The sequence below is a fragment of the Salarias fasciatus genome, chromosome 1 (assembly GCF_902148845.1).
Source record: "Salarias fasciatus chromosome 1, fSalaFa1.1, whole genome shotgun sequence".
Taxonomy (NCBI): domain Eukaryota; kingdom Metazoa; phylum Chordata; class Actinopteri; order Blenniiformes; family Blenniidae; genus Salarias; species Salarias fasciatus.
In genome coordinates, this window is record NC_043745.1 from 12253320 (window position 1) to 12266004 (window position 12685).

Below are 12685 nucleotides of genomic sequence, written 5' to 3' on the forward strand. Positions count from 1 at the left end.
GCCAAGTCAGAGCGACACAATGAGGAAGAGGGAAGAAAAAAAAAATATAACCAGCTGTGATGCCCAGAAAATAGACGAGGAAAAAAACAAAACAAAACATAAGAAAGCAACTGAGCGGGGCCGAGCACGATGCTCTTCCTTGACCAAATAAAAGCTGGCTGTGATATTGGCTTTGCAGAACAGCAGTGTCACATCACCAGACAGCAGCTCAGCAGCTAAAAACATATAACAGGGCTACAGCATCTCTCTGATCCCCATATGGAGGAGAACGAACTGTAAAACAAGACACTGGAGGCCTGTAAAATCAGCGCTTCAGCCAGAGACAGGCACTGCAGATAAAGAACACCGACGGCGGCTCCTTGATCCCTTGGTTCGGACATCTGCTGCATTCAGGCAGGCGATATGAGATAGTTAGAGCTCCAGATTAGGAGTATACATGCAAGCACGCAAGCCAACAAAGCAAACACCACATCTTAGTGGTGGCTCCAGCCTGTTCCACCCTGCTGTGGCGGATATACAGGACCACCCAGGGCTTTACTAACATTGGTGCTAATGTACAAGCTCTCTGAGTGGATGGCCTCCCCAAAAGCTGAATATATTAACTCAAATGACAGGGAGGAAAACTACGGCTTTCAAATCAGCCTCTCACTGAGAAAAGAGGTATTAAAGTGGGTTGTTTTAGTCTTCAGGGTCACAGTGAAGCCTCCCTGAGGAGAGGAACTTACAAAAAAAATATCACAGAAATGATATTCATTGACCTGAGTGTTTCAATGAAACCGATGGCTTGGCAGAGCTGAGAGGGAAGTCTAATGTCTTCAGAGCCAAAATATAGAAGAAGCACTGTAGTTAGCAATGTTGCGTACAATGCAAATAACCTTCAGTACAAAACTGTATGCACAAGACATTCAACAGGATTTAGTGTCAGTATTTCAGTAGATGAGTCTAAAAATCTGGAACAAACACGTGGCTCTGTGGAGGATAGCTCGGAGCTAATGCCCTCAAATGTTTAGCCAGTGATCATGGGAAAATAAATGCACGCAGAGCTGATGTTTCTCAACATTTCCTCTTGCCAAGATCACAGGAAGGACATCTTACATGCTAGAGCGGGAAGTCCTTTCCTAGGTCTTCGCTTCTTTTTATGCAAACCAGCTTGGTGAACAGCAAGGCCTTGGAGGGGCAAGGAGTTGTGCAGATAATATAGTTTTTCTTCAACAAAAAAGAGTGCACAAAAAGAAAGCATGTGATGCAGCTCAGCACAATCTCATAGATGTGAACAGCTTGTATAGAGTGAACTGATCCAACTCTGTGGCTGCTACCTAACCAGGAAACTACTACTGATATCCCACAAGTAAGAGAAAGACTTAAATCCAAGCAGCCCTGGTGCATTAAATATCTAATTGAGGCTCATCCTTGATTTGCACTTGGATGGCCCATCTGAATCTGAAAACCAGCCATTGTGAACTTACTGAGCACTAAAATGGCTCAAAACCTGATGCTTTCTGGATAGAACGAGTCAAACTGTGGCCGTCTTTAGTGATAATTGCTTTGGTTTTTTTTTTTTTTCCAGGGAGAAATGAAATGGTGGTTTTTCGATAATTAAAACAGCAAGTGACACAAGGAAGCCGCAGTGTTGACGGCAGTTCAATTACACTTGATTCCCGTTGAGTCACATTCGCACTCTTATTTTCTTTTTCTTTTAAATCATGTATGTTGAAGATATATAAATGTTTCTGTTCATTTGTTTCCTGTGGAAAATTCAAGCTTGTTTTAATAATCAGACCAGCAGAGCCGTTGCTCCAGTCCTCCTCCTCCCGCTGTCTTCAGCCTTCATCTGCCATTCTTCCACTCCACCTCTTATTTGTACCCTTTACATGGATTCCCACCTGGAGGGTGTTGGCTGCCATTAATGCTTTTTACTGGTGGAGATGAAAATGATTTATTTGCCTCCTCATCAAGATTTTAAGAGGCCATCCTGCAGACATTCCACACATCATCTTGCATCTCTAATCAGACTCCAGCTGCCCCTGATCTGACATTACAGAACGATCCCGGATGGTCGGCTGCAGCGAGCTTTCCCAATTCCAAGTGGGCGAGTTGCTGTTCAAAGCTTTCTTGGCTCCCATCCCTCTATTGTGCCAAATAACCCCCATCCCTTGTCCCCCCAGTGTTGTCCTGCCCTACTTGGCATGCCGCCACTGGGAGTGTATGTGTGAGAGGTTTGGTTTTAATAGAATCAAGGCTGGATGGAGCTGCATAGTGGTGCTTCAGCATGTCTGTCTACCTAAAAAAAAATGTGAACGTGTGTGACTGAGTCATCCTCAAAATCGCTGTTAAGTGAGCTGTGTGTATGTGTGTGTGTGTGTGTGTGTTTGTGTGCATCTCTCATCCTGAGGGGCTTATTGACACAGTAGTGCAGGTCCTTGTCAGGAAATCCCCCTTCTTATGAATGGAAGGCTATAATCTCAGTGCCACACAGCACACAACTGGAAACTGTAGTAACGGCGCCATCAAGCCCCTTCTCAAAGACAAATACTGTATCAGCGCGGCACATATGGCCACACGGGATTTCTGTTTTATTCATTCTAACATTTCTAAAATGGGCAGCTCTCTCGTTTTCTCTCTCTTACACGCACACACACATCCTTAGCTGAACATGGACATTTGAAAGAAGACATGCAGAAGACCACAAGCATGTTGGTATATCACACACAAGCACGCGTGAACATGCAGGCGTACACACCCTGTGACGGATTAACCAGGAAAACAATTAAGAAAAAAAACAGCTTTAGCCTTTTCCTAATAAAAAGAAAAAAAAAAAGTGAGGGGAGAAGAGATTAGACAGCCAGCAGGCAAGTGCAAAAATATGAACAGCTATACACTGCAGCATATACACTAGACTTAAACCTCCATTTTCTATCATGTAATTGATCTCACAAGCACCATTTTTGTTTGATATGTTCCTACTACCCTGCTGCTGTGAGGTATCAGCATATTTAGAACATGCCTGCTTACAGGAAACATTGGATGCACAGCTTCCAGCGTGATGGATAAACCAAATTCATATTAGAGGGGAAAAAAACCGTAGAGACGAGGGTGTGTAGAGAGAAAACAAAAGAAAAAAAAAAGGGGAATGAGCAGCAGCACAGTGCTTTCATCTGATGATTATATGGGGGCATTTTTCAGCAGGTAGGCTGCCTAGAAAAAGCTTATTTCAGCCTGCACAGATCTGTGATCGGTCAAGCCTTACTGAGAAAGTAACCCTTGCCTCTCCCCTGGGTGAAAAATGCTGGATAACATTTTCATCTGTGCATATGGAAAACAGAGCAAGTTTGAAATCTATCATTGCCTCAGCTCTACTGAATCAGATCAGAGTCTTTTAGAAGATTAAAAATAGAAATGCTGGAATAAACACAAATGCTGTACCTTTTGAAGAACTCTCTGACCTTCTGCAGTGCATACATTAATTTGAATTGTGTAAAAGTGGTCAGCCTTCCCTTTAGCTGATCACTTTTGTAATTTACCTTTCAATAGCTTGGATATGGAGAGGCTCACGAGAGATATCTTACCAACAATACAGTGTGTAATACGTTCCTGCTGCAACATGAATATGAACCATCGTGTCTGGGAGGAAAACTCACACAGATATAATAGATACACTTTCTAAACCTTCACACAAAAGTCTGCTACACAATCAGTTTCACATGTGACGCTGTACTTTTATGCTCAAGGACATACATGAATAAAGACCTTTTTGATTCAAAACAGCTGCAGGACAAACACCTGCAGTGCTTTTTTTTTTCTCTTTTAAACAGCTGAAGCCGAGTGAATCCCCAGGGTTACTTCCCCTTCCAGGAGCAACACGAAAGAGCTTCGATTTGTCTAAATGCTATTTGATCCATGTTCTGGCTTTGATAAACGTTCTACACAGTTACACTGATTAAAGCCATGTCTATTATTAAATAATAGACATTTTCTGACACTGCTAAACTAGCTTCCACGATAGCCGGCTTTCATGTCGGGTTTAGTCCAAATGAAAGATCAATTCACACTGTGGTCATGTAAACCTTTCAGGTTGGGGCATTTCCATGAAGATGTGCCTGATCAGGAGTCCCGATTGCTATTTTCAGCAGATGAAGCATGGAAATTGCTCAAGGACACACTGTATATCCAATTTTTTTTTTTCCTCGTTAGGGTCTTGCCCACCTGTCACAGCGGCTGGCGCATCCATATTAAAATCAGCTGCTTTCATTCAGTTGCTCCACCAACAAGACAGATTTCCACATGATGATACGACCCTTCAGTCGCTTTCCAAGCAGCTGGCGGAGCGACTAACTAAGTAATGCTGAAAGCACGGAATCCTGGTAATTCAGCACAAGCGATTCCAGTGGAAACAAAAAGGTAGCAATGACGCTACAGCGGTCTGCAGAAACAGACCCTTGAGCACACAGACTATTAGGATAATAGTCTTATCTCAGGCTCCATTCTCTGCTTAAAGAACAGTGAGATGATGCAATGGAAGACTGAGCATGCACTCTACATTGAACACACACACACGCTACCTCCAGCTTTGTGAACACAAGTCGACTCACACACACACAAAACCCTCGACAGAGCAGAGGCTGAAGTAATGACTTCAGTGGAAGGTTAGTACCTCTGCAGCCGACATGCATTAATATTTTATGGGGAAATCCTAGGTGGTGCAAGCATATGAAGAGGACTCTCCACCAGAATGTATCACTAAGCAGAGCCCCGTCCTCATCAAATTAAAGAGGCGGGCGCACATTCCAGTGACACTTCGGGAGGCTAACAAAACAAACTGACAATCCTCTTCACTGCAGCGCCCTAATTCTTCACGTTTGTCAAAAAACGAGTGAGTTACCTACGCGTAAACAGCACGATAGGTTTGTCTGCACCGTATTCGAGTGTGTGTGAATTAGACACCATCCCCACTTTATTAGTTCATTTTCACTTCCTGCCATCCAACAGACAAGCAAGGAGAACGTGCAGAAAAAGTTCAAGGTGGACGCCGACGCGCCACTACAACCTTGATTCAAGTACATTTTGTTGCTTTATGCGTTTGAAAAAGAGGCCCATAAAAGTCCATGATCAAAATGTAAATGTCATCATTAAAAATTCACAGCAGCAGATGCTCCCCTCACCTGTTACTAACTGTAACAACCGGCTCGGGGTGGATTACTGCTGCTGTGTTTGTTCCGGCAAGCTAGAAAACTTCCTCCTGTCTGACTTGAGTCCAAATGCAATCGCTACCAGTGCGTCTATTCATTTCTTTTCAGAAGAAAAAAATAAATGTGTGTCATTTGTGTGTTGAAGAAATTGTGCTGAAATAGGAATCAGGTCATGTGCTCTTCCAGGACATTATGGCCGTGTGTATGCTGGAGGTTTCTGTTTACATTACAGTGTCGTAAGCCTGTGACTCCTCATGACTCAAGGTCTCGTCTGGCCTGCCTCAGTAAAACTGGACTTGCTGGATTTGTCACTACACTTTAGGAGCACAATACACAAACTCCTCACTGTGTTAGCTTGGATAAACCTGATGATTTATGATTAAGAGGAAATTCACAGCTGCTGCTGGAGGTGTGTTCCTTCATCAACGGAGCCTGCATGGTTGTCAAGTGTTAAATTAATGTTGGTTAGGTCTTTATGCTTCATTTTCAAGCATCTCTTGAAAAAAGAGATCTTCACTGCATTTTCAGTTCTTTATTCCCTAATAGTATAAAAGCTCAATTTTTTTTCTTTTCTTTTGCACAAAGATTCTCGAGCTATGAATCTTCACACCTCAGATGAAATATTCACACACTCCCACAAGCCTCTTGTCTTATACAGACAGCTATACGTCATTACCACATTTGCACCATTTTGCACCAAAGAGAGACCCGGATCAGAAGGTCCATGTGTAACTAGCATTAGCAGAGCCGCATACTGACGGGATGTGAATCATACACATGTGACCAACCAAGATTGCAATCGCAGAATTCATGTTCGAGCAAGAAGGACATACTACTGTGTTAAAGGGTTCTATTTGTCCTTGCTCATTGTGTCAATATGACATTTGATGTGACTGTAACAGGGCCGACTGGTCAAAGGTTCAATCAGCATAACAGGCAGACCAGACCAGTTCTCACATAGTGTTACTGTACTTGTGGCAAAGGCAGAGGTCAAAACTGAGCTTCGAAAGTCTTGTAAAATGGTCTTCATGCCGTACTGTGGTTTCACTTCAGGCGAGGGCCGGTCTACAATGAAATCACTTTTTTAGGTTGGAGTGTTTACAACTGTGTGTGTCATCAGGCCCTTAAACTGCATCGTAAATCACACAAAAGTTACAATCCATCCTTCAGACTTTACGGGCTTTAATGAGGTTAATAAACACCATATTATGGCATTAACACCGACTCCAGGCTGAAAGCATGCGGCTGTGTCAAGGAAACCAAAACCTGAGTTGATTTTGGTTAATAAACAAAATCCCAAAAACAAAGAAGTCTTAAAGGTCACAGACTATAAGCTGTGTTTCCCACAGTGGACCTTTGAGGTGGATAGGTAGCTTTTGAGGAGTCTGAATTGTCTGACGGCCTTTCCACCGCAGGGATCAGGATATAAATCGAGTCAAGGAAGATTAATTTACTTCCTCAAAAAGTCCCTGCTCGGGGCCTTCTACTTTCAACGTATAATAATGTTGAAGAGCGAAGCTCAGATTGCTGAACGTTTCTCATTGGGTCAAGCTGATCATCCTGAAACGCAGAACTCAGGCACATGTGATGTTTTGTTTTTTTGAAGGCCATGTGATACATTCCTCAAAGGAATTCACTCTTGCCATGCACCAGTTGAGATGATTGAGATGTGCCTATAAGCAGGTTCAGCTGCTGACGTTGAAGGTGTGTTCACACTTGTCAGGCCTGGTCTGATTAAAGCAACCCTGGTGTGTTGCTCTATTAGTGCTGTCCACGGAAGTGTTAATGCTGCTATATGCACCCTGCTGCACCAAACAAGTAGAGCACGACTGAGCGTAGAAAGCTGATATCAGTCTGCTTCCTACACAACTCCAGGCTGGTTTGACTGAGATCTGAACACAGCACAAGCGCAGAACGTGACAGGCGTCAGAACTGCTTTATCTTCGCCGTAGATCTTTCAACAGAGCCTGTACGTGCAACTGAGGAATTTCTGACAGATTTTTTTTTTTTTTCCTTTTTACTCCTTTATACATTTTTTAAGCTTCTGGAGAGTTCTCAGTTGGAATAAATACCACCAGAATAATCCCACTTGCACGTAGCTCATGCATTCAACCCATAGCATGGCGTTGCTGGGGGAAGTTGTGACTGTTAGGTCCAATGTGCCTTATTTCCATCTTTTAGTTGAAGGTTTAAAAATTCAGTTCTGGACCAGGGAGCCACAGCACTTGTGCAAATGAATCTTGAGAGGGTGGATAAAGAACCCCGCGAGTGAGATGGTGACTGTAATGGATTATTCTGTGTGTGTTTATCTCATTGGGGTCCATGCTTGGGATCCACATCACTCATGCGAATCTTAATCTGAACAGGCCATTAGACACCAGAACTTTCAGTCTGTCTTCCAACCAAAAATATCTTAATGTTTTAAATGACTGGAATGCATGAAGTAATGAGTGCTATAAAAGGCTGATTGAGACTATATTAGGTACGATGAGGAGACTCTACTGCCTGCATTTTGATCTAATGCTGTTTTCAAATCTGGGCCAAGTGTGGTTTCTTGGGTAGCACAGCTCATTAACTTGTAACAACGGGGATTGTACGTCATCTGACACATTTGAAAGACTGACCACTTGTTAGCTGTCCTTCGAAGGCTAACAGGTGTTGAATTGTATTTCATTAAATGCTAATGGTTTCATCAACTGACGCAAGTTGGAGCTGTACGTGGACGGACTTGAGCACGCCAAAGGGAGCCTCCTGATCACAGAAGTATGAAAAACAACAAGATCAAACAGAACGTTAATTTAATGATCCAAAATTAGCACGCATGAAGGTGCTACCAGATCAGCAATCATTTAGTTTAATGGCTGCCACCTTTGGTGGGCGCCAGTGACCGGGTAGGGGTGAGAGGCTTGGCCGGCTCTGAGCTTCTCATAACACGGTGTCAAATAAAGCTACTACAAAACCTAAAGGCCTGAGTTTGGAGAGGGCCATCCACAGCCTTTCTCAGAGGACTCTCTTGACAACGGCTCCGAGGGAAAAGATCGGGCACCACTGTCTCAGTTCATCATGAGACGTCTGAGGTACTGTGAGCACCAGCAGCACTGTCTCACCGCGATAGAGGCCTTTGTCATCTCGCCGTTCTCCGAACATCAGCACTGACACAACTTTCTCATTATCAAGTACACACCACACCACACCACACACACACACACACACACACACACACACACACACACACACACACACACCACACACACACACACACACACACACACACACACACACACACACACACACACACACAGAGGAAAGTCATTATTTGTGCAGCTTTTCTCCTTTTGCCTTGCTCATCTAATTATTAATCAACAGAACTGCCAGCCAGATACTATTGTTGACCCTTGTCAGTCATTCTCACACTCTGTCTCAAAAATACAGGCCTTCGCTGTACTGCTTTAAAAAAAACAATAATGCGAGGGATTTTTTTTTTCTCCCTCCTTTCTTTCGGCTGTACAATCTGACATTTCCATATTTAAACATTCTCCTGTTCCTTCGTCTCCCTGCCTCTGCCTCCACATCTGCACCAGCTGATATTTTAATAGCTGGTGCTGGGTGTGGCTTATAGCTACACACTGCTTTTGGCAGTTAAACGTGGTGGTGGTGGGGGGGGATGGGCGACGGATTACGGTATCTATACATCAGCACTACTTGCCTAAACATACTCGGCTGCACTGTCTCACATGTAAATGCGGTCTTTGTTTGCTCCTCCCATGCTGACGACTGAGCCCATTTTATTGTTATGGTGTGCAGTAAATTCTGTTGAACTTTGAGCTTCCATCTTGGCAACCACATGCAGAAAATGTAGGGTAGGGGGAAAAAAGAAAATCGATCATCAAAATTTGTACAAACTAGTACACAAGCAGGACCCAACAGTGGAATACACAAAATCTCTCGTCAGGCCTACAGAGACATTAAAAATACTATTATCGCACAACAGAATAGACAGCATCAGAAAACGTCCCGAACCCTGAATCTCAGCCGTTAAGAATTACACAAACCAACCCACCACTCTGTTAGTGGTCTCTATTTAAACTGAGTTCCTTAATATAGTGATTTACAGATTCCTTCCAGCCCTCCATCTTTAAAATGCCAGAACAGTACAGAGTTAACCAGTGGCATATGTCACTAGCTCATTCTCACTCATGAAATGCAGCAGCGGTTTAAGCACGAGTTGAGTTGAAAGAACAAGATCAAAGCTCTACTTAGTGGATTTTTTTCCTTTCTTTTTTAACAAATGGCAGTGCATTGCAGCACTAACATTGCGACTACATACCCGATCTTGGCCTTCTGCTTTGGGCTTGGAGGAGGGGACGATGCAGGCTTTCCTACAGGCCTTCTTCTCTTTGGCCCGAGCCTTGCCGTTCCGTTGTGCTCGCGGTCACGGTTGGACTTGTACTGTGACGACGAGCTGGGGAAACTCTCCGACTTCATCACTCGAGGATGTTCTTCTCCCCTCGCTGTCGGGCCTTGGCGATCGCCTCCGATTATCCGATTGGCTTTCGCCTGCTTGTCCTGTTGGATTGACTCCATCTGCTAGTGCGTCCTCGCGCGACGCTTTCTTCTCCGACGGGCTGGATGAGGATGAGGACGAGGAGGAAGAGGAGGAGGACGACGAACTGGTCTTCATCGGGGGCTGAGAACCCGCACCTGTTTGAAGGACCATTAGCGTTCTTTCGAGGCTGAGGACAAAGGAACAGAACGGAGAGAAAGATAATGAGTAGTTACAGTTCTGATGCCTTTTCATAAATACCACCTTGAAGACTAAAAGCCATAATGGAAGGAAAGATGACACACATCCTCGTATAGGAAAGCAAAAAGATACTTGTCTGTTTCCAAGGTCTACTTTTTTCCTCCTAATAATTAATTTTCCTCAGTGGCGTTCACATTAATACATCCAAATGCTATAAATACACAAGAAACGGGGTGAATATTGTTCAGAACAGCTGTCTCTGTGTTTTGCAAACATCTAACAAGTAACGCTGGAATAAGAACCATAAATAACTGTATCTTATTTTTTAGCCCTGATGAGCAGATGCTTTCCACTACATCCGTACAGCGCGGCTAACAGGTTGATTATACAAGAAAATCTGAAATTCCTTTACAGATCTGCCATTTCACAGTGCAGCAAGCAGTCGGATTTGTTAATTAAACACAGACACATCATACTTACAGAAGAAGCGAAAACAGCGTAACAGAAAAAGGGACGCAACATGAGTCCAACAGAACTCCACTCAGTCATTGAGAAACCCTGGGGAGGCTGCGTGAACCACCCAGACAGCAGAGCTCGTTGCTGTCACCATCACAGATGCCGGGGGTGGGGGCGTGGACCTGTGTCGCTCTGCTTGATGCTCATTTCAACTCCCAGCCTCCTATCTTACTCTGCTATCAGACACTTGCCCTGAGAGGGGGGGGTCTGTGTTTGAGGTGGAGAGGACTTTCAAGCAGCCGTGGTGATGTGAGAGAAGTCGGATACAAATGCAGTTCTTGTGAGCTAGTAAGCCATTCAAAAAGCAGAGCGAAAACACTGGCTGGATGTGGCAGGTTACAGTGAGCCTCGCAGACATAAATAATCCAGCCTGCCTGATATCAGTGATAATACGTGAATAATAGATGGCGTGACTGGCGGTTATGCCTACACAAGCGCCTTGTGGTGGGCCTTAGCCCAGCGGAGAGGGGAACCCATAATGGATACCTAATCTAAAAATGTGTTGCGTCGCCTACATAGCCCAGGCGCGCTGATGCTGGTATTTTTCCTATTTGTGTCTTTTTTTCTTCTTCTTTGTCTTTTTTTTTGTGGTTGTGTTTTTTGTGGGGGGGGTGCCACCCCCCGACCGGCTCGCTAAAGATAAAGAATGAGCTTGAACCTCGCTGACAAAAGTGGGGGGATGGAACAGACCACTCGGAAGTCATTTGGTAGAAAGTGGGAAAAAAAAAATGCACACACACACGCTCACACACACATGTACACACAAGAGCTGCATTATGATTTTCACGTGTGCGCTGCCGAGTCTATTAGGAGAAATTTACTGATCACGCTGGAATGTTCTCATGAAGTAATGGCGACAAGAGAGGACGAGGGGGGTGAGGGAGAGAGGGAGAGAAGTAGAAAGTAATGCTTAAGAGTGTAAGAATGTGATCACACATTAATGAGAACGACGAGATATGAAAACAGACTGAGAAAGAGAAAGGGGGGGGGGGGGGGGGGGGTGGGGGGCAAAGGGGTGGGGGGGCCATGAAAATATAAAATGCACCAAAACTGAGAGCACTGCAGCTGTGTATACATCTATAAATAACTGAAATTACAGCCTGCCACACTGCAGTGATTTCAATCTCTCCAGCAGCACGGCGTCCCCGTGAAAACGACGCCAAGGACCATTACGGCTGATGAAAAAGGTGTAGTGAGCTCCATTTGGGCCGGACACCTTCCCCTCGCTCCACACACCCCCCTTGTTTCCACATGTAGCGGGCTCTCCGGTGACTGACAGGCTCAAACTCGTGGAGGGGACACACACACACACACACACACAGATCATAACACTTTACATAAACTGTAGAGCAGTTTGAGAGCAGCGTTCAAGGAAAAGCGAGACATGGACACGGAGACGAAGGTGGGGGGGAGGTGGGGGAAGAAAACACTGTATGTGAAGTATGCCTTGATAAGGTCCTAGCACAAGCAAACCAAATGTGTATGGAGGGAAGGGGAGGGGTAAAAAAAAAAAAAAAGGCAGCAATGAGTTCAGATGGCGGCAGTGCACGCAAGAGCCAGTAGCAGAGGAGGTTGTTCAGTTACTGCCGTCCCCATCCTCCCCCTCCTCCTCCTCCTCCTCCCCCTGCCTCCCCCCTCCCTCCCTCCCTCCCTCCCAGCTCTGAGAGCAGCTCCTTACCCTTCCTCTTGGCCTCTTCACTGTAGACATGGTGTTTTTTGTTTTTTTTTTTCCTTCCTCTTTCCTCCCCCTCTCCAGCCGGCTAACAAAAGCCTTGCCCTTTCCGCCGGGGTTTGTTCTGCCTCCGCTGCTCACTCACGTCTTCCATCCCAGAAACACACTCACTTCTTTCCCCCTCTTCTAACAGTCGTTTTTCTCTCACTCTTTCCTGAGCTGTATGTGTGTCCCCCCTCCACCTCCCTCTCTCTCCTCTCCGCTCGCGCTCTCTCTCTCTCTCTCCTCGTTTTTGCCTCCCCTCCTCCTCCTCCTCCTCTTTCCCGGTCAACTCTTCTTCCTCAGGCAGTTGCGAGAGCGCCGGAGCTGTCCGTCTCCTCCTCCCCAGCGGGCAGGGCTCAAGAGAGCGCATGGGAGCTCTCTCTCTCTCTCTCTCTCTCTCCTCTTTCTCTCTCACCCTCGTTTGTCTCTTCACAGGGTGATGAGGGAGCAGCGCTGTTGGCGGTAGAGGAGGTGCGTGGCAGTCCAGGAAGCTCTCATTCTGCCACTGCGTGCTGCTTTTCGCCG

The 12685-nt window shown here is 45.2% G+C and overlaps 1 protein-coding gene across 6 annotated transcripts in view; it reads right to left on the minus strand.

Moving 5' to 3' along the window:
* The window catches only part of chd9 (chromodomain helicase DNA binding protein 9), a 77394-nt gene that overhangs the window by 37789 nt on the left and 26920 nt on the right, over window positions 1–12685 (minus strand). For 4 of the 6 annotated variants that reach the window (XM_030093928.1, XM_030093919.1, XM_030093910.1 and 1 more), the window contains exons 1-2: window positions 12125–12507; window positions 9514–9919 (exon numbers count right to left, since the gene is read on the minus strand). In XM_030093928.1, coding sequence (XP_029949788.1) covers window positions 9514–9770 — 257 coding nt within the window. In that variant the 5' untranslated portion in view covers window positions 9771–9919; window positions 12125–12507. Of the gene's footprint in view, window positions 1–9513; window positions 9920–12124; window positions 12508–12685 lie in introns of those variants that run through there. The other 2 variants (XM_030093888.1, XM_030093899.1) reach the window with 1 other exon arrangement.